The sequence below is a fragment of the Cloeon dipterum genome, chromosome 1 (genome assembly GCF_949628265.1).
Source record: "Cloeon dipterum chromosome 1, ieCloDipt1.1, whole genome shotgun sequence".
NCBI classification, from domain to species: Eukaryota; Metazoa; Arthropoda; class Insecta; order Ephemeroptera; family Baetidae; genus Cloeon; species Cloeon dipterum.
The window spans coordinates 27,721,942-27,742,352 of NC_088786.1; the positions used below are offsets into that span (position 1 = coordinate 27,721,942).

General features: G+C 39.8%; 2 protein-coding genes across 6 annotated transcripts in view; one reads left to right on the forward strand and one right to left on the reverse strand.

Annotated features, from left to right (window-relative positions):
• The first annotated feature begins 600 nt into the window (after window positions 1-600).
• Window positions 601-11,902, forward strand: LOC135947945 (maternal protein tudor-like). Of its 5 annotated transcripts, none has more exons than XM_065496951.1 (19): window positions 601-703; window positions 874-951; window positions 1,973-2,219; window positions 2,282-2,696; window positions 2,750-3,025; window positions 3,092-4,116; window positions 4,941-5,170; window positions 5,315-5,937; window positions 6,234-6,298; window positions 6,429-6,719; window positions 6,772-6,987; window positions 7,048-7,262; window positions 7,312-7,513; window positions 7,575-7,872; window positions 7,929-8,109; window positions 8,684-9,798; window positions 9,902-10,806; window positions 10,848-11,090; window positions 11,642-11,777. In XM_065496951.1, exons 3-19 carry the CDS (start codon window positions 1,986-1,988, stop codon window positions 11,660-11,662), a joined length of 6,555 nt encoding a protein of 2,184 aa, XP_065353023.1. In that variant the 5' UTR covers window positions 601-703; window positions 874-951; window positions 1,973-1,985; the 3' UTR covers window positions 11,663-11,777. The 5 variants fall into 5 exon arrangements, with proteins under 5 accessions (XP_065353023.1, XP_065353022.1, XP_065353019.1 ...); XM_065496950.1 differs by having other exon boundaries at window positions 602-703; window positions 11,698-11,902; XM_065496947.1 differs by having other exon boundaries at window positions 621-703; window positions 11,659-11,902.
• A 555-nt stretch (window positions 11,903-12,457) lies between these two features.
• LOC135947949 (inhibitory POU protein-like) overlaps window positions 12,458-20,411 on the reverse strand; it is a 40,507-nt gene continuing 32,553 nt past the window's right edge. The window contains exons 4-7 of the mRNA XM_065496957.1: window positions 15,387-15,605; window positions 14,507-14,859; window positions 13,510-13,717; window positions 12,458-13,334 (exon numbers count right to left, since the gene is read on the reverse strand). Coding sequence (XP_065353029.1) covers window positions 13,206-13,334; window positions 13,510-13,717; window positions 14,507-14,859; window positions 15,387-15,605 — 909 coding nt within the window. The 3' untranslated portion in view covers window positions 12,458-13,205. The remainder of the gene's footprint in view (window positions 13,335-13,509; window positions 13,718-14,506; window positions 14,860-15,386; window positions 15,606-20,411) is intronic.

The window sequence follows — 20,411 nt, forward strand, 5'->3', positions numbered from 1 at the left end:
ATTTTTTTATTCATCTGCAGAGTTGGAAATAATGCAAAAATATCAATGAGTATGGAAAATGGGGCTTATAAAGGTCATAATCTTTGCACGATCCAAATGGCCAGATAAAATATATCAAAAAATGTATGAAATAAGATAAATTATTTGGGATATTTGTTCCCTGCAACCTGCAGCACAAAACACAAAAAAGTAGCGGACGGCGGTGGCATTTCAAAAATTGTCAAGTTGACGTTGACACCTCACTCCGCAGTCTGCATGCTCTCATTCCTTATCCCTATTCCTTATGTTAGTACGGGTGCAAAATTTAGTTAGTCGTGTCATTGTCTCTTCTGTCTGTGGCAGCGCTGGTCGCATGGGTGGTACAGCCGTTACAAAAGTTAACACGCCAGATTGTTGGTTGTCGGTTAGTCCTGGTTCCTGGTGTTCGACTCACTCAGTCGTCTCAGTTTAGTCGGTCTGCTCTGCTCATTCCATAGTTCACATTCCAACAGGTTCTGACAAGAAAGCGCTGAGAACTGATTGTGAGTGAGCAGCGATTGGCAGCTCCCGCAACTCGTGCTTCTGCTTCGGTGCCTGTTTGGTAAAGTTTTGCACTTGCAGTGTTCACTAGTTTCTTTAACTTTAAGTCCAAACACAATCAGACTGCAGGTGCAGGCCATTCAGGCCAAACCGCCAAATCAGACCTAGAAGACCAGCACCTAGAGTATGACACCACAGGGTGAGTCTGTTGTCACGTCTATGTGTGTCTCCTCACTCTCATTTTGCAGCTTAAAATTGAGGTGACACATGTATGAGGTGACAAGCCTATCTCAGACTCACCCATAGACACTTATGAACACAATTATCATACCTTTCTTTCTGCCTCACAAACAGACAAGCTGACAGGGAAGCGAAATAAACTGGACACATAAATCGAGGAATTTTTCTGACTGCTGAATCTGCGAGGAGCAGGTATGTATGTTAATAATTTTGTAAATTGAAACATAATTATATGTATCTATCAATCTATGATACTTACATACATTAATGGAAACATTACATTTAATCATATTATTTGTTTTATTCGTTTTATTATTATACTTACATACATAAATATGTACTTTTAATTGCGACTTATATGTTTCGCCACCCACACTTTTATGTATCGTAACACATAATAATAGTTTATGTATGTATGATTCTCTTAAGAACTGGCGAAAAGTGTATTTCAGGGTACATTATTTATCTAAATTATAATTTTTTTCACAGTAGAAGATATCTAATTTTGTGAAAAATAGTAAGTGAATCCGAATTAGCTCGACCTCCTACGCTTGGGGTACATACATCACACGCGCCTATTTCAACTCATCCAGCTGGAATAAAAATAACAGTTTCCGCCAGTTTGAACCTCGTAATTTCTAGTGAGAATCGCATTTAAAAGCGTGGGTAGCGGAAACTACATAAAATTCGTTGCGAAAAGTTAAATATTTACATATTTTATACAATATTATGATTCTTAATGGCGTGTTGATATGGGGGACTCAAGCTTTCCAATCACTCACACTTCTCGCTCTGATGGGAAGAATCAATGATAATTCCCTATCCTAGGTAGAAGTGTGAGTTGAGCGAAAAGTGTGAGTATATACCATACATATATAAGTGATGGTTAAAGATTGTACTCTTACTATAAATAATCATCTTTGCTAAAACAAGGTTCCGTTCTCTTTTTCTAACTCAATCTCAGAATTGATAACCTTGTAAGGATTTAAGCTATTGAGAAATAAAATATCGCTTTTGATGCATGCTGCACGGTCTTGTTAAATACCATCTGGAATAATAAACTATTGTTTTTGATCAAATTTAATTTAAATATATTCACAACTAAATAAGTATCAAATCAATAATGAACAGCACAATCTAGTTTTCCACTTGGTTAAGATTGAAATAAAATTTGTTGTGACCGCACTACTTACTAATGTGTTATGATTTCCAGTCCAAGCCTTGCGATGGCGGATTGCGACAGAATGCTTGACCGCATTTTAGCCTTAGAGCCCGATGGCCCATTTCTAAAGATTCGGGGATACAACGTTTCATCCATGATGCAAATTCAGAACATTATAAAAATGCTGGGAGAAAAATTAGAACTATCAGAAGAAAACAAAGTTGAACATGAAAACCTATACAGAGGCAAAATGTTGCTGTGCAAAACCAAAGGAGAAGGCAGTTGGTACCGCTGTGAGGTATTGAATATTGTTCGTTTAAACTCAATAACGCTAATGATTGATTTTAAAATATGATCAAGGTGATGGACCATACTGATTACTTGCCTGGTATCCTCGTGAGGATGATGGAGTTTGGCACTGAAATGTCGGTGCCTCTAAGCAACTTGAGAGAGATAAACAGCGCGTTTCACAGCAGCACATCCATCAAGGCTCCTGCCCAGCACAAGGTGTATTATATCGATGGCATCAGTTGCAATCAAGGATGGATACCTGACAAGGTTGAGCGTATCAAAAATTTGCTGACTATGAAGCATGCAGACATAAAAGTCGTAGTCTCATTCACTGCTTGCAAGAGAGAGTTTGTGGTGCTGCACTTGAATGATGTCAATGTTGCTGATATCTGCGCGAAGGAGAGGTGCGGCATAAGGATCAGCAGCAAAGAACAGAAGAAAAAGGCAAATGAATTCTGGGGTGTCAGTGGCGCCAGACATGCAAGTACGTAGGGTGAAATGACCATTATCTTTTATACTTGATTTACAATTTTCTAGGCAACTCTAACATGCCAAGCCCAATGCTAGCACCATCTCCAGACTTGCTGAACATAACCTCCCCAAAGCCGTTTGTCACAACTACTGTCCCTGAGGCGGAGCATGTGTTCAGCAGGCCCTACGGAAGTTTTGCTTCAAAGCATGCGACTGCCAGCAGCATGCGGCACAAAAACTCGGCTGGCCCATTTCCTTCAGCTGCGCAGAACTTGTATGCGGGAATGCAAAGCAGTGTTGAACCTGGAGGACCACGGCTTCATCAGGCTCAGAATTTGATGGGTGAGTCAAATTTTTAATGCTATTTTAAGAAAGCCCTAAATTTAATGCCATTTAATCTGACTTTAGGCCCTCCTAAAGTTGGTGTGAACACGCCACCTGTGTTGAATATGCCAGGCATGCATGCTGTCACCATCATCTACATTGAGAATGGGCCTCACAAATTCTTCGTACACCTCCAGACGGAGGAACGCATGTTCTCTGACATCTGCAATGCACTGAATCAGTCAGCGTTGACTGTGCCTGCTGTCATCACCCCTGGCTTGCCTTGCGCCGTAAAAGCAGACTCTGGAGTGTTCAGAGCAATGGTAACCTCATGTGATGAAGAGTGCACAGTGCAGTTTGTTGACCTGGGACAGACCAGAACTGTGCCGTACTCTGAAGTTTTTGACCTGCCTAATCAGTTTGCCCATATCGGCCAGCTTGCTTACAAGTTTAGCCTTGCGGGGCTGCGTAATCCACTGCTCAGTGACAAGGAAGCTGTCAACGAGCAATTTGAAACCATTTCCAAGAGATCAAGCTCGCTGCGCCTACAAGTTGCTGCTGCAGATGGTCTGCCAATCACCCAATACTGCAACTTGTTTGTTGGCAACAGAAATGTCCTTGATGTTTTGATTGAAGAAACAAGCAAAGCCCTTCAATATGAACATATGACTTTGGAGGTTGGCACCCACCACGAAGTGGTTGTGTCCCACGTTGAGACAAAGAAGACGAACCTGCCATGGGCTTTCTATGTTCAGTTAGTCACGGAAAAGGAAAGAATGGGAAAAGTTGCTGCTCAGCTTGAGGAGTACTGCCTGAAAGCAAGCATCCCAGACGCTAGGCACCTGAAAGCAAATCACCCTGTGTTTGCTTACTGCGACATAGAAGAAAAATGGAATCGAGCAATGATAACTAGCGTCAGTGGAAGCAAAGCCACTGTGATGTTGATGGACTGCGGACAAACTAAAGATGTGCCCATTGCCAAATTGAGAGCTGCAAGCCGTCAGCTGATCAATGCTCTCCCTGCCCAAGCTATCAAATGTGTTCTTGATGGAAATGGCTTTGAGATCCAGGCAGCCCAGTTGATGGCGCAAATTCAACTAATGAAGCAGGTAACATCTTATACTGGGAATTGTATTAATCATCAATTTCTGCAACACTTCAGTTTTTTGTAAGTTATAAACGCAAAGACAATTTTTATTCAATGCTACCTATAACCCTTAAACGACTTAAAAAGAATTTCCTCACAAAAGGGGATAAGAATGAACCTAACAAGGGAACGTCTAATCTGCTCTAGATACGCGAATTTTTTTCCTCAAAAATGTGTGATATTTCCTTGGACCACCAGTTCAAGTTTTGCAACGAAGCCTGTTATCCAGTTAAAGACTGGACAATTTTCCTTGGAAAAACTTGTGAATCAATAATTATTATTATCCATTTTTTTTTAACCGTGAAAATTTTGGAAAATAGGTTTCCCTTAATAAGGTGAATCAATTGATAAGTCATTTTTGGCGTTGCTAAATTCTCAGAATTTTCATAGAGGCAAGCTGCAAGCGCCTCTACGATTTTTTTTAATTATTAACTAACTCATTCGTTGAACTAATAAAATTCTACTCTTTTTATACTTGCAAATTTTTATATATTTTGACAGTTAATAACTTTTAAGTTGAGAGATTCAATTTAATAATGATTTTACGAAATTTTTATGCATTGCCATAATATTGCTAAATTGATTAAAAGCCATTAAAAACTTAAATATATCTCAATTTGTTGAGGATTCGTAAGTCAACTGCTGGTTTCATGCGTTAAAAATTAGGAATTAAATATGTCAAATAGCATAGTAATGATGAAAAAAATAAATATTCTATATGAGGAAAAAAATTTGCATTTTGGAGCGGAACATACCCAGGGTTTCCTCTTAAGAAACTTTTTGTAGGTTTTCATCATGACTGTGCTGACCACGATGGATCTTTGTCAAGCACTCAATGTGAAAATGGTTGAGAGCATTAATTCACAAATCAGTCTCAACGCATACTTGACCATGCAAATACTAAGCACAAAAATAAACAACAAAGAAGAGCCGCAGCGCAGCTTCCAAGTGCCTGATGTATCCGTTCCTCCTCCCCCTCTGTTCGTGCAACCCCGCTCAATAAACCGGGACCCAAGGTAAAGAAAAACATCATTGTGGAAAGTTAACCATTACTTAAATTTATAATTCACATTTCACATTTTTAAATTGCATGCTTTTCATCACTTCTACAATTTACTGCTTAAGTTAACCTCAAATAAATTAATTATGTGTAATTTTAGACTGGACGAGAACAGAGGCAAAGCTAACAGCAAGAAACTTGACAAAGCAGACTGCAACCAATCGGATAAGCCACCAAAGGAAAACCATTTGTCGCCCACTCCACCTGTCACATTTTCACCAGATAACAAGAAACGAAGAGATTGGGACAATCCAAGTGGCAACTACTTTGCAGATAGTTCTAACCCTTTCACTAGTGACCCAGAAACCAAGAAAAAGGACCTGGTTGAGTTGGTGGAACAGTATGATCGCCTCCCTTTGAAAAGGAGTTCCAGCAGTGGTGACACTTGGTCTGGAAAGAGGAAGGTGACTGACTACACAGATTTGGAGGATTCTAAACGTGAGAGCCATAAAATGAATTTGGAGATGACCAACAAATGGAAGGAGGCCAATCAGAGACCTCTCAATGAAAGCTTCTCGAAGATCGAAGACAAAGGCTCCCGCCAAGAGAATAAAAACTGGAGAGAACGTGAAGGAGGAGATTCCAAGCCATTCGGAAGAAAAGATGAAAGGCAAGGGAATGGCTTTGGTATGAGTGGTGCTGACCGAAAACGCACTGACTTCCATGGCAAGGACTCCTTAGGACCTGCCTCCCAAAACTGGAAACATGCTGGTGGAGACAGAGGTGAGCTTTTTCTAGAATACCATTTTATCACTGCTTGTGATCTTGAATGTCAATAAGGCAGTTAATAGTTATATCTTTAGCTATCTTACAGCTTTTGGATTCTTATTCATGTCAAATATTTTAAATTACATGGAGCTAACACAAATATTATGGCACATCATTGAAATTCCTCTGCAATAGCTGCATATCAAAAAGCGCCTTTCTTGTACAATTCTATAAGAACCTGCATATCCTCATAATTTTCTTCACTTACGAAGGAGCTATTTGATAACTGCTTTCTCTTTTGATTTTTCCAGGTCAAAGGAACTTTGTTGATAACAAAGGAGGCTCCAATCACAGCTCTGGGCAAAGCAGAATGGTGGTAAATCAATCTTGCTTTGATATTAAACTAATGTGTTGTGTTAATTTTTAACAGATTCTAAATTTCATAATTTTCTTAATGTTGCTGCTAGTCTTAACGGTGTTGATATGTTAAATTGTTTTTCATTTAGATTTCCAAAGAAGATGAATGGGGTGTAAAAACATCATCACCTCCTTTGCCTCATCCAAAGCCTAAGCCATATACTGCCAAAATAGGAGGAACAGAGATTTGCACTGTCGTGTTCATCACGGATCCATCTAATTTCTTTGTGCAGCCATTGAAAGATGCTCACAAAATTGATGAGCTCACTTCTAACACAACTGCTGAGTTTGCCAAGAATCTGGAAGATGCGCCTGGACTTTCGGTTGGGGATGGTTGCTGGGCTAAGTATGCTGCTGATGGGCTGTGGTACCGAGCTTTGGTAAAACACCATTAGGATGTAAGTTACTCAACACTCAACTCTTTGTGTATAGGTGACAGACTTGAATGACCTCCAGTTCAGTGTCGTTTTTGTTGATTATGGCAATAGCAGCAAGGCTGCAAAGTCAGATATTCAACCCATGAAGCCTGAACACGCAAGTTTACCCTCTCAAGGTGTGTGCTGCACTCTAAGAGGCGTTGACAAATCCAAATGGGATGCTGCTGAAATCGAAAAGTTTGAAAATGCAATATCTGATAAGGAAGTTAAGGTAAATCAAACAATCCACCCCACAAATCCTATTTTTCTCTCAATTTCTTTTCATGGTAAGGTCACGTATGTAGCTAAAATTGGCGGCAAATACAGTGTCATCGTGAGCCTTGGTGATCAATGCATCAACATGAGTTTTGGAGCAAGTACTGAGTCGCTACTTCCGTTGAGAAGCATTCCTATTGAAATATTTGAGCCAAAGACAGTTATTCCAAATGCCACTATTTCTTGGTTTGTGAGCCCATTCAACTTCCACATTCATCAAAATTCCAGCTGGTAAAGTTTGTATATTTTTTTTTGGATAATGTAAGTTAATTTTACCCAGCAATGTTAGTGAAATGCTAAAAGCGGACATTGACAAACCAGCCAAGGACATCGTCAGAATCCCATTGGAGAATCCAGGAGTTGGTACTTTGGTGCACATTGAGATCACTCAGAACATGTTGCGAGGCCAGATTGTTGCGGCCAAAGAGGAAAATAAAATTATGAAGTACAGAGTAAAGCTTGTTGACTATGGGCGATTTAAGGTAATGAGCCAAAATATGTGACAGCAACGTTGAGACAAGGTGTTGTCATTCTCACTCTCAGATAGCAACATGTGATCAGTTGAGTGCATTGCCAGAAGAGCTTTCCAAGTACCCACAGCAAGCAATCCATTGCACGATGGCAAATGTACAGCTGGCTGAAGGGAAAAATTGGCCTGTTCCTGGATCAAACCGCCAGTTTGATGATATTTTCAGACTACCGCCATCCTTCAAAGTCATGGTTGAGAATGTTCTTGAAAATGGTCAGTTGGAAGTTAGTATGCAACGTGATGATGGACACGAAGTGTCAGATCTGCTGACTCAACTCGATTTTGCCGTTCCTAAACCCAAGGCTTGTGATAGTAAGTCAGCTGGATTGTAATTTTACCAAGGTTCCATACGTTTTAAAATATTTTAGAGGAAAAAGCAGCACCTAAATGTGAATGGAAGGTGTTCACCTCTTACTATGAAAACAACAACAGATTTTATGTGCAGAAGGAGGCGGATCAAAAGAGCATCAGTGAGCTGCTTTCAAAACTTCAGCTTCTCAAGAAAGAACCCATTGAAAAACTGGAAAGTGGCAAGCTAGTATTGGCCAGGTTTGTTTCGCATGATTGACATGATACTTTTGTTAATTTGGTTTGTTTTGTGTTACTCTGTAGGAATGGAAATTACCTTGTGATTCCCCCTGACACAACTCATTAACCACATACATTAAGTACTGCTCAAGCTTAAAAAGATTTCAATGTTTCTTTTTTCTAAAGCTCGGAAGTTCCTTTGAAGGAGTTAATAGTTTTAAATATTATTAATATTGGAAAATCGCGAAATTTTCTTTGCTTCTTAAGTTGTATGGGACGAATAAATGTCAATATTACTTAGAAATCTTTCTATAATTGTCTGTTTGGTTAAAAAAGGGTCAGAATATGGTCATGCTGAATGAAATAAATTCCACTTTGATCAGAATTAATACAAAAGAGCATTTACTGAAGAGAATTTTGAACCAGAAAATTTTTAAGATTTTAACACTATCAGTTTGTTTTCAATGGCTTATAGTATGATAACTTATTTTCAAGATCTACGACTGGAATCAAAGATGAAAATTAAAAATATCAATCCTTGTTACTAAACACGAAAGAGGATATCTTGACACTAAACTCAATTTTCTTACTTAAGGAATCCGGAGGATCAAATGTGGTACCGCTGCACGATCACTGAGACTGAGCCGGCTGCTGGTGGTTTCCTCATTGACTACGGCAATTCGATTGCTGTGAGTGAAGCAGCTGTATTGCCCAAAGAGCTGTCGTCAATTCCCCCATTCGCCGCGTGCTGCTCCATTCCACTGTGTGCCATCCCCAATGTTGCTGAAAATGTTGACAAAGAGATCCAAGAAGATCTATTCAAGGTCGAAGCTTTGACCATGAAGATTGATGCTGTGACTGATGATTACCTTCTGGTTGACTTCCAATTGGACGGGCAGACCCTGATAGAAAAGTTCTACAACAGGATGGATGCGATTCGCACTTTCTTCCTGGGGTCTATTTCCAATGTTGACTCCCTTGAGGCGATTGACTGCCAGGCCGTGGAAAACGAGGCTGATCTTGTGAACGTCGCACAAGCATTACTCAAGGCTGATGAGTTTCCTGATTTGGAACAGTTCAATGTGGGTGACACATGCGTTGCCAAATTTGACGATGACGGCTTATGGTATCGCGCCAACATCACCAATGTGCAGGATGGCGTCACAGAAGCTCTTTTCTTTGATTATGGCAACTCTGCTGTAGTGACTCAGCTGAAGAAAATTCCTGAGAGCGTAGAAAAAATCAAACGTTTGTCCCAGCTTGTGAAAATGATCAATGTACCTGAGGGGGAGGTTGTTGAGAACAAGCTGTACGACATGCTCTCTGATTCTTCTGTAAATTATGGCTTTTTTGCCCCATCCCCACGAACATGCCCTCTGGATGTTGTCATTTTCAAGGATGGAATTGATTTGCGCAAGATTGCGAGCAGCGGGCTGAACATCATGGCTAAAGAGTTCAAGCCTAGAGGCTGCTTTGCTCCTCCTGCGGATTTGATTAAAATCGCTGTTTGCACGTCTGGCACTGCTAGCGAAGATGTCAAACAAATCGACTTTGAGATGGCTGACCATCAGTTAAAGATCATACCTGAAGCAACGGAGAAGCGTGTGCAGATAGTGCCTGAAAAGATTGACTTGAAATGCACAGAAGATGCCCCTGTGGCTGCAGCTTTAGAGGAGACAGGAAAAAATCTATGCTCTCCTGAGGCTCAAGGTAATTTTAATAGCTTTGCTTGAAACAATGTAGCTAAAGCATGTATCACTGGATTTATGAGTGTGTTAAAACAACTGAAACCAATTGTCTTGTCGTGTTGCAGTTCCTTTGGAGGAAATTCAACAACTGTTGAGCAGCATAGTCGAGGAGAGTGCTGAAATTCTGTGCAAATCTCAAGCTGCGTCTGATGAAATTGTGAAGAAGGAAGATGGAAAAGAGATCAATTTCATGTCGCCTGAACAAGCTCCCTACAAATCTGACGTTGAACCTGCCAAAGAAGAGGCAATCTGTGAAACACCAAAAGAAAGTGAGTCAGTTGAGGAAACTCAAAACAGGCTAGCAAAGGAGCAAGAAGACGCTGTTGTTCCTTCCGAATCTACATGTACAATGGAGTGCTCAGCATCTGTTCCCATTTATTGTGAACCAGAAGATCCAAACTTGCTCACAATGATGGAGATTGAGGAAGCTCCAGGTGGTGGGTGCGCTCGAGAAGAAGTTTCAGAGGAGCCAGAGTTGAAGAGTGCCGAGACTGGCCACTCGTCTGAGTATGAAATGCTGTTTGTTGACAACAAAACTAGCTCCCCCGTTGTTGAACCTAACAACTCAGACGTGCTGAGCATTGATGCTGGAACTGAGATTTCCAAGAGTGGAGATGAAGAGGAAGATTTTACTTTAAAGCTTCCAGACGAGTTTGACAGTGACGCTTCCGAATGTGAAGCAAAAAATGAGGAAATTAGCTCTGATCAGACTAAGGATAATGAAGATCCCATGGAGGATAAAGCCACAGCTGCTGATGCTGTGTGGCAAACCAATACCGAAGCAAATTTGTCTACTGAGGCAAACGCACACGGCTGTCTTTCTGAACTGGCAGAACTATGCTGTCGTATTGGGGAAAGGAAAGAAGTTGAGGACATGGATGAAAAAGAAGAAATGCCTGGAAACCCATTGATGCTTGGATCCCCTGCTGCCAATGCTGTTGAGGAATCGTTCTGCCATGAATCTCCTGAGGTATAGCTCTTGTTGTCTTTCAGATCTTATTATTTACTCAGTTTGTTCAGGACACATATGGCGCTGCTGATGAAAGTGAACCAGGCCAATTTGTGGAAGTTAAGAATGAGGGACATAATGTTGTCGATGATTTCACCTTCCAAGAGCCTCCTCCAGTAGGCAAACTCACTGCTGACATTAAAAGCCACCATGGATCTGACATGTCAATTGACGAGATAGGAATCCAGCCGTTCACCATTCTCTCGACTGCCTCTCTTGTTGATGCACCTATTTCATCCACTGAGGTAACTATGTAATTGATTTTTCTGCTTAGTTAGTATTAACTTATGGATCAGAACAATCAAAAAATTCTTATTCTGGTTCAAATCAAAAATTTATCTTAACTCATCTTGCACAATTTTCTGACAGGAATATTTTGTAAATTATTTTCATGCTTATCCATTCTGCTTGATATGCGAGTAAAAAGTTAAACATCTGGTTTTGACGTTTTGGCAGCTGAAGAATTATGCTTTGTTAACGGTAACAACCAATCAAAATATTTAATCCATGTTACCCTGTCTTAATTTGATTGGCAAACTTTCAAAATAAGTTACATTTATCTTAAACAAGGGTCGTTTTGGTTGGTAACGGTAGACATGAATTTACTATTATAGGGACATTGGAGTTTGTTATTTGAATGTTTTTCACTACCTTTAGAGTACTAATAACTTCTATTATTACCTTTTGTGTTTTTCTACATGCCTTAAAGTCTTGTTGGATCATTAGGAACCTATCCGTTAGTACGTCTGATTAAAATAGTGCAATAATTCTTCTGCTGTCGAAACAAGTGGATTAGGGTTTGTTTTGTGATAGGTAAGGCGTGTCCCTAAACGGCCTCTAACTGTTGACCAGGATCTGAGTGACAACAATGAAGTTGAGGCGAAGAAGCTTAACATGGTCCCATCTAGTGACGCTGGAGATCAACTGATGCATGCTGAAAGAGCGGAGGACTCTGCTTAGCTGTCTTGGAGAACTCTGTTTGTATTTGATTTCATTGTTTATATATAACCTTTCTGTTAACTTAGGAATAAATTCTCAGAATTTGGGCACTTAATAATCCTCTTTTTTCAAAATTTAAAAGCATTTTATTACAATAGTTGTAGTTTACAAATTGAGCTAGAATTTCTACAGTAGATTCTTTAGTTCGAAATTTGATGGAAATTAAATGATTTATTTTATAATTCGACTGCAAGCAAGAAGATGCCTATATTTTGGACCAAACTGAAGTCATGAGCTCAAATTGCTTATAAATTTTGCCAGTAAAACTGTGGGTAGTAAATACCCTTGCCATGTGTGCTAATTTCTGTCTATGTCAAGTTAAATTCAATGGCACAACCCCTATGGTTATCATTTGTACAGTTGACCCTTAGAACTACAGAGTTAATGTATGTTACACTTTGCAAGTTAGCTTTCACCAAGTTACACAAACAATAGCCTGATTTGAGACCAGACAAAATATCACAATAATTGAACTGAAACATCAAACATTATCTTACACATTTCAACAGAAAGATTTTTCTCCACTTTGAACATGATAATAAAAGATGGAGACAATGGTGCCCTTAACTCAATCGATATATTGTTTTTGGGAGTAAAAACAAAAATTTGAGCATTTATACTTTCTGGAATTGCTTTAATTCGGATTCACATTCAAAATCTGAGATCAATTAACTGAACTTTGCTGCAGGGGTTCTTTTAGACCGGTTAAACATCTGTTATTGCGCTCTCCAAATAAGTATTGTTCCCCCTTCTGTTGCAAGGAACTTTCAAACGCGTTCAAGAACCTAAGTGAGTCGAAAGAGCTTGTAAGTAATTTATCATGCTGTTCCTTGCAACAAAAGCGAGAGCGGGCTAAGCATGCCTAAATCTACAATGATACCTTTAGAGAACCACTATGACGTTTTACAAGTTGAATAGCGCTCAATTGTACCACGATTGCTTCTCAAGTTTCACCTCCATCGTCAGGACTTAAAATTGATTATTCAATATAATAATATCCCACTTTAGCTTCGTCTGTAACATTTCGGCAAATATGTTATTTTCATGTCTTTTTATTGCGAAAAGGGTTTCCACGAGTGAGAGACTAGGCGATGCCGGAAAAAGAATAATTGTTTCGTTTAAAAAGGGATCGAGTACTTTAGCTGTTTTTGACACCGAGTGAGATCATCATCATCATCACACGTACACCGACTCGTAACGCACACGCCCTCCGCCCGCACTGCTCAGTTCTGCTGGTGCTGCTCGGAGGCGGCCACCACGGCGGCCGCGGCCATCACGGCCGTCATCTGCTGGTAGTGCGCGCTGCCCTGGTGGTGAGTGTGGTAGCGGCCCCCGCCTGACGACACGCTACCGTCGTGCTGTCAGTGTTGCGCGGCGAACTTCATTCGCTTCTGCTTTTGCCTTTGGTTGCAGAACCACACACGCACCACGTTCTTCTTCAGGTCCAGTTTCTCGGCGATGGCGGCGATCTTTTCTCCTGACGGCCTCGGCTGCAAAAGATTCGAGTTTATTTTCATCATTTTTATCAGTCCATTTTTAATCTTTCAATGAGGTTATACCTAAATTATTGATTTAAAGATTAACCTTGACTATACACAATCGCTGGTTTTTATGCGCGGTTTAACTTTCACCTAGAAATAATTCCTACCAGAAATTAATTGTTACCTGCACGGCAAAATAAGCCTCCAACGATCTTTTTTCTGGTGCCGCTATTGATGTCCTTTTCCTCTTTTTCTCTCCTGCTGGAAGGACTGAAGGTGCGTCAGGATCCCTCCTTTTGTTTTTGGCCTGCGCTTCAGCCTCCTCTAGCCAGGCTTGCAATATTGGTTTCAGTGCGATCATGTTGTTGTGGCTCAGGGTGAGAGACTCAAACCTGGAGAATTGAATACGATTTCCAAAAATTAGACGCAATCGTTTTCATGAAACATTGTGTTCTGGATTTTTCTGTAAAAAGCTTCGCAACACCGAATTACTTTTTTTAATGCCAATTTTGCAGGGAGCCAGCTATGCTCCTCCTGAATAAAATGGTCAGTCAGTTTGGTGATGAACAAAGGGAAATAAATATTTAAAAATAAAACTGTAAATTTTACTTGTAAGGGTTAGAATCCGACAAAAGGTCAGAAATCCTGTCACCATAAGATATTGCATGATTTTCGGATCCTATTAATAATTCTCTATAGTATCCTCGTATCATGTGAGAGAAATTGAAGTGCTGCTCAGAAATTGGATAATCAATTAAACTCATTTAATCAGATATTAATTATTTATTTCTTAGACAAGTAAAATATTTGTCATTGGAAATTGGGCTTGATGATATTTGATTTTTTGCTTGGAAAGAATGTTTTTGAAGGGTCCACATATTTATGAAATCTCCGCTGTGGACCTAAGAGTGTAAAAATCTATCCCAATAGGACTCAATTAAAAAAGTATTTATAATAAATTCTTCAATGGTTTCTATAATCGGAAAATAAGGATTTGGCGGAGGTTAGAGGTAAATTATTGTTCTATTATTCTTATTTTCCGCTATTGCAGAAATATATAAATTTTAAATTTGTTTCAATTAAAGTCACTTCTATATAATGGTTTATTTTCTAAGTAATGAAAAGTAATTGTCTGGATAAAAGTTAATGAAACGAACGAACTCTGATGGCAAAATGCTCACCTGCAGATGGTGCTCTGCGAAAGGGCGCCGACGCCCGGGAGCTTGAGGTTGGCGAGTGCTTTGCCGACGTCGGCCTGCGTGACGCCGAGCTTGATGCGTCGCTGCTTGAAGCGTTCGGCAAACGCCTCAAGCTCGCGAGGATCTGTGTCCGAGTCGTGCATTGCCGCCGTGGCCGCGGCGTGCGCGGCGGCGGCTGCGTGCGCGGCCGCAGCCGCAGCTGCGGCGGCGTGTGCGGCGGCCACGGCCGATGTGGACGACGAGTTGCCGCCGCCCCCTTGGCCCATCACGCCGGAGCCTGCGCCGCCACCGTGGCCCAGACCCACCGAGTTGCCGGCCGCTGCTATTGCTGCCAGCTGAAAATTTGCAGTTGTTGCGGTAATTCTAAATTAAATAATTCATTATTGCAACTAGACTAGATTCACGGGGTTAAAATTTCTATCTGCCTTAATATTTTTTTATCATGAGTGGTTAGTAGAAATTTAAGTTTCAAATTTTGGGACATTTTTTAACCTTCAAAAATTGTCTAAATGATGATTAAAATACTTTTAGTGTTCCACTTGTAAATCACTATACAGATAAAATTGAAATTTCGTAATTGATGATGAATTTGAATCGAGTTTTTATTTAACTTCTTAAAAATTAACCCTGTATACAGTACAAATAAAAATGGTAGAAATATTCTTTTAAAATATGCTTGGGCTCGTGTGAATTACTCTGCATCGAAAATTGTTTCCGTTTTTCTGCACACAAAAAAGTTCAGATGAATTTTTAAAGATTCTCATGCATGGTTGCGTCATTTTATTTTTCAACATTTTATCCTTTCCTGGCGTTGAGAATATTAAAAAAAATCTCTAATCTTTATAATTATTTGTTTTTTAACCTGGTGGTGGTGGTGGTGATGTGGATGGTGAGGGTGGTGGTGGTGAGAGGCCATCATGGAGTTGACATGAGGGTAATGGGGGTGGACACCGCCACCGGTGCTGGTCGTATTTGTTCCGCTGTTGTTGGTGCCTGCGTCGCTCATCGGCGACAACGTAGTCATCGACGTGGATGTGATGGGTTCCATCATCTCCAGCGAGTCCATTCCTGGGTGGCCCATCTAAAAATCATCGAATAACACATTAGTCAGAGGAAGTCGTCTTTGCCCGCTTTCTGAATTCAAAGGGAATCAAAGCTCTCGGTGCAGAGGGAGTTGCCTTTTGGTGGTTAAGCTCCTTAGTGGACTGAGCGCCCACGTTATTCGTAAAATAAAGGCTTAGTGCTTCCCGGCCAAAAATATTCTTTTTGGGCCCCCGTTTCACAGGCAATTTTATTGAAATGTATCGGCTGCATAGTTCACGTTTAAAAAGTCTTTAGTTGCGAATCTTTTCTCATGGAATCAATGATAAAAACAGATTTAATAAATGAGCATAGAAGTCCTCCAAGTTCTGTAATGGAAACTGGAATATCATTGTTTAAATCATATCAAAATTTCAGAGTGCAGAAATAACTGCATGATCTTGTCATTCGATCTCAACACTACTTATTGGTTCTTGGATTGTTTATTTGATATTGGGAAATGACTAGACATGGGCCAGCAAGTGCTGTCATGTTAACAATTATGAATAATCATAACTTTTTTTGACCAAAACCAACAAATTGGTATTTTTAAGCACCAAAATCATCTAGATGCGGACAAAAATAAATATTTTCTTTCAATTTCCTCTCAAAAGCTGAGAATATTTTCAATTGAAATATATCAACCCTATAAAATATTGCAAAAATAATGCATGTTCCCATTACTGTTAGAGTTGAATTTTCTATTTATTTTAATAAAATACCGTCCTCTCTCTAGAAATTATAAATATTTATATCGTTTTTTTTCTGTAAACGAATATTCAGCTGGAAACGTCGGCCTCTTTGGCCCTTAATATTGACAAACAAGTCGACCTTCGGGTCGAAAAGTCTGACTGACATTCCTTCAAGTCTAAAAATCAGTTAATATTTTAATTTGGAAATATTCTCCATAAAATACCAGAGCTTGAAGGAAATGTGAAATTTAGTTCTATTTAAAACGCACTCATCTTTCTTTCTTGATATAAATTAAATTGAGCATTGGGACCTATTTTCTGCAAAACTATGGTACAAGAAAACATATTTAACGCGTAAAATATTTTTCATCGTTACTGTTTTTCGTTTTTCTTACTGCAGAGATAATAAGTAAATGAAAAAATGGATGGAAAAATGTTATCTAAGCTGAAAATTTCCCAATTTTTTTAAAATTAATTTCTTATTTTGTGAGCTTTCCAGATTGTTTCAGCTGAAATACATAGAATTCTCGGGCCCGCGCCACGCAAACATTCTCTCATTGCGATTCCATCCTCTTCTCTGCTCGGCAGCTTGTTGCAGTTCGCACGCCTGCCGCCGAGCGTGGGTATGCAGTGCCGGCGGTCAGGCGCGTCTAACACGTTGCCTACACATCAGGTGGCAGCTCTCATCGGCCGGGAGCAAGCGCCCCGCGAACGGCGACTGACGGGAGAGTAAGTGCCGAGCGCACTTGAGCCATCCAGTGGCGTCCCGTGGGTGTTTGCATATTTTCCAAAGGCGCTGCTCCCCCCGTCCATATTTTTTCTCTCGGGGGAACGAGACAATGTCATGCATATATGCGGCCGGCGCTGGTGCAGATGTGATGTTTATTTATCCACTGCAGGGCTATCAAATATCAAAGACCACTCGGACTAATGAATTTTTAATCGCCCCGCTAATGCCGAGCTTGTCGTGAATCACTGCCTTCTTGTGCTAACAAGATAACCACCGCTCTCTCTCTCTCTCTCTCTCTCTCTCTCTCTCTCTCTCTCTCTCTCTCTCTCTCTCTCTCTCTCTCTCTCTCTCTCTCTCTCTCTCTCTCTCTCGCACCGCGTGCAATGAAAGGGTTCACTATCATCTTTCTTTCTTGCCTTTTATATCCTTTTGGCGCCGCGCTGATAGGGAGAGTGCGCTGGCCGAGAAAGTCGTTTGAATAACTCTCGCATTTGATCTCACAGACAGGAAATAACCGCGAGGCGTCATTCAAATTTGATGCAAAAAACCTAAATTTTACGAAACGCTTTTAAATTGAAATATTGCTTGAATAACAATTTATTAATTAAAAATTCAGCCAAGCTCCGTCATCCTGATACTAATTTTGTAAGTCACATTTTTGTTCCACTATGAGTGATACTAGCTTTGTTAATTGACGACCCAAATTTATATACAGTATTTTTTCATGGTTAAATTACTAATTAATAGCTTGCTTTTGCTAAAAATAAAAATTTAATTGGTCCCAGAGACGCAAACATTTTCCAGGCGGAGATTAAATAATAAAATCCATTTTTAATGTTCCTCTTATTAATGTTTGCGATTTACCTTACAATAAAACTGTTCATGGAATGCTATATACGATTTATTTCTCATGGGATTTAACGTTTGGGAAATTCTTTCAAACCGACTTTTGTAGCCACCATTCATTGAATCATTGTGATGTTTGTAAGGTTGACTCTATTGAACGAGCCAAATATATCAATTTGTCATATTTCACTTTGTGGAAAATGTTTTGATTTGCCTTTTCTCCAATTTTAAATAATAAGAGTGCACTGGATGTGAACTTGATTTTAAAACTCGATTTTTAATGCATAATTTTAAACATAATAACTTTTCATATTGACTGTTGATTAATATTATCTATACTCGCTCTCGTTTTAAATATTTTGTAGATCTTCTATAATATATGCAAGCAGTTAATATACAGATAAGGCAAACTCACAAATATGGTTAGCCACGTTATTTTTGTTTCCTGATTTAACAAATTTAATTTTTTGAAAAACATTTGGTGCTGTGTTAGTTTGGAAAATTTCCTTTCCCAGGCGCAGTAATAAAAACGGAAATTTTTAACATGGAAACGTCGAGTTCATTTTTCTGCTCGGTATCAATCCTTTCCGCGCCATTGGCGTTCATTATTTTCCAACAGAGCAATTCCAGTCCTCTCGCATATAATCCGGAATAATGCGGCACGCGCGAACAAATTCATACTCGTCGGCGTGCACAACAGTTCATTGCTCGTTCCATAAATTATTCACTCTAATTACCGAGGCGAAACGATAGCGCGCGCGTAGCCTTGTCAAAATATCTTTCCAAATCTGCGAGCATCTAATTTGAAACTTAAATGACAGCGCGTTAATTAATTATTCACTCGGCGGTGGCAGCAAAACGTTCAATACCGACTCCATTTTGAACTCACCCCCGCCGAGAGAGAGAGAGAGAGAGAGAGAGAGAGAGAGAGAGAGAGAGAGAGAGAGAGAGAGAGAGAGAGAGAGAGAGAGAGAGAGCCTCGCAGCGAATTCTGAAAGCAGCGGCTTGACGGTCGCCGAGTTCGACGACCGATTTGGCGGCGGCGCCGATTCAGGGCCGCCTCGGCGCTTCGCTGCGGCTGCGGTGCCACAATTTATCTCTTCTTGAGAGCTTTACGGTCCTAACCGGATTACGCGGGCAATAAAATTGATTTCGCCAAGGCAGCGCGCGCGCGGCGCCGGCAGTTATTTTGATCGTGTGTGTGTGTGTGCCCGCCGTGCAGTCCATATTTCATTTCATGCGCACCCGTTTTATATTTATTAAAGCACACTTTCGATATATGTACACCCCGACGAGTCTCTCACTCGTACATACACACTCGTCTGGTCGACGCGCTCGACGCCATAAATTTTGCACGGCATGCATATATCATTATAGCCATCATTTATTTATGAAGTTTGGTGCCTTTTTTAAATCTCGCAACACAATTTTCTCGTCAGTTATCATCCTAATTAGTAGATAGTTATCTGCGTCTAATATCAAAATATTTTCGCTGTCTGCTGGCTACCCTTTTTTTATTTATCCAGATAATGTATCCGATTTGGTCACTTTCAGGTGGAATGAGAGGGAATCAAAGCAGGTTTCACGCCTCATTTGTTAACGTATCAACGGAGCAAGAGCAGTGTTTCCCTATTCTTCACGTGCTAGAGGCTGCTGTAGACCTTGGAAAAATCTAAATTGAGTTTTTTTTATCGAAATGAAATACAAAATAAATAAGATATTTTACTCTTGTTTGGGGCAATTTTATTTCTCTGATCCATAACAAGAACCAAGCTTACTAAATACTTGAGCTGAATTAAATTGGATGGGTGAACTCCTAGATTAAATTATATATTCATTATATTATAGATTAAACTATCAGGTGCGCCCATGATAACCGTTCGCGGTGTTATTGGGATTTCAGCATTCGTGCTTTGATTTGATTCATATTTGAATATCAAACCTAATACCAAATACTCAAGAAAACAGCAATATTTAAGAAGATACGCTAATTTGTCTTTTTTAAATAGTGCGCGGTTGGTGTTTGTTAGTAAATTGTATTCTTAACTATTTAATATTTTAAATCAATTGATTGTGACTATTGTGGAAGTTCTTTGGAACCGACTGCTGAGCTCAAATTGAACCTGTTTAAATAAAGTTGCTAACATTTACTCATTAAATTTACATTTACAAACCGATTTTGGTTGTTCCGCATGATAGCAGAAATTAATTTATGGCTGCAGGCCACTCCATCATAAGAGGTGTTGAGTTTAAATAGAGTCAATTACATTCAATTAATGACGCCGTTTAGAAAATAAATTTATCGACAGTTTCATTTGCCCCATGCTTGTCTTTTATTAGCTAGGAATTAGTTTAGGCAGGAGAAATTCGAAAATCTATCACACTATATGGCATAATTGTACATTCCAGACAGATATTTACTGACAATGAGGAATAATTTCTTTAATGAAATTTGCCGGTTTATTTGTGTAGGACACTCGCGCTTCATTACTAATTCACGGGTCGATCGTTAATAATGCAAGTGGCCTTTTATTGATTT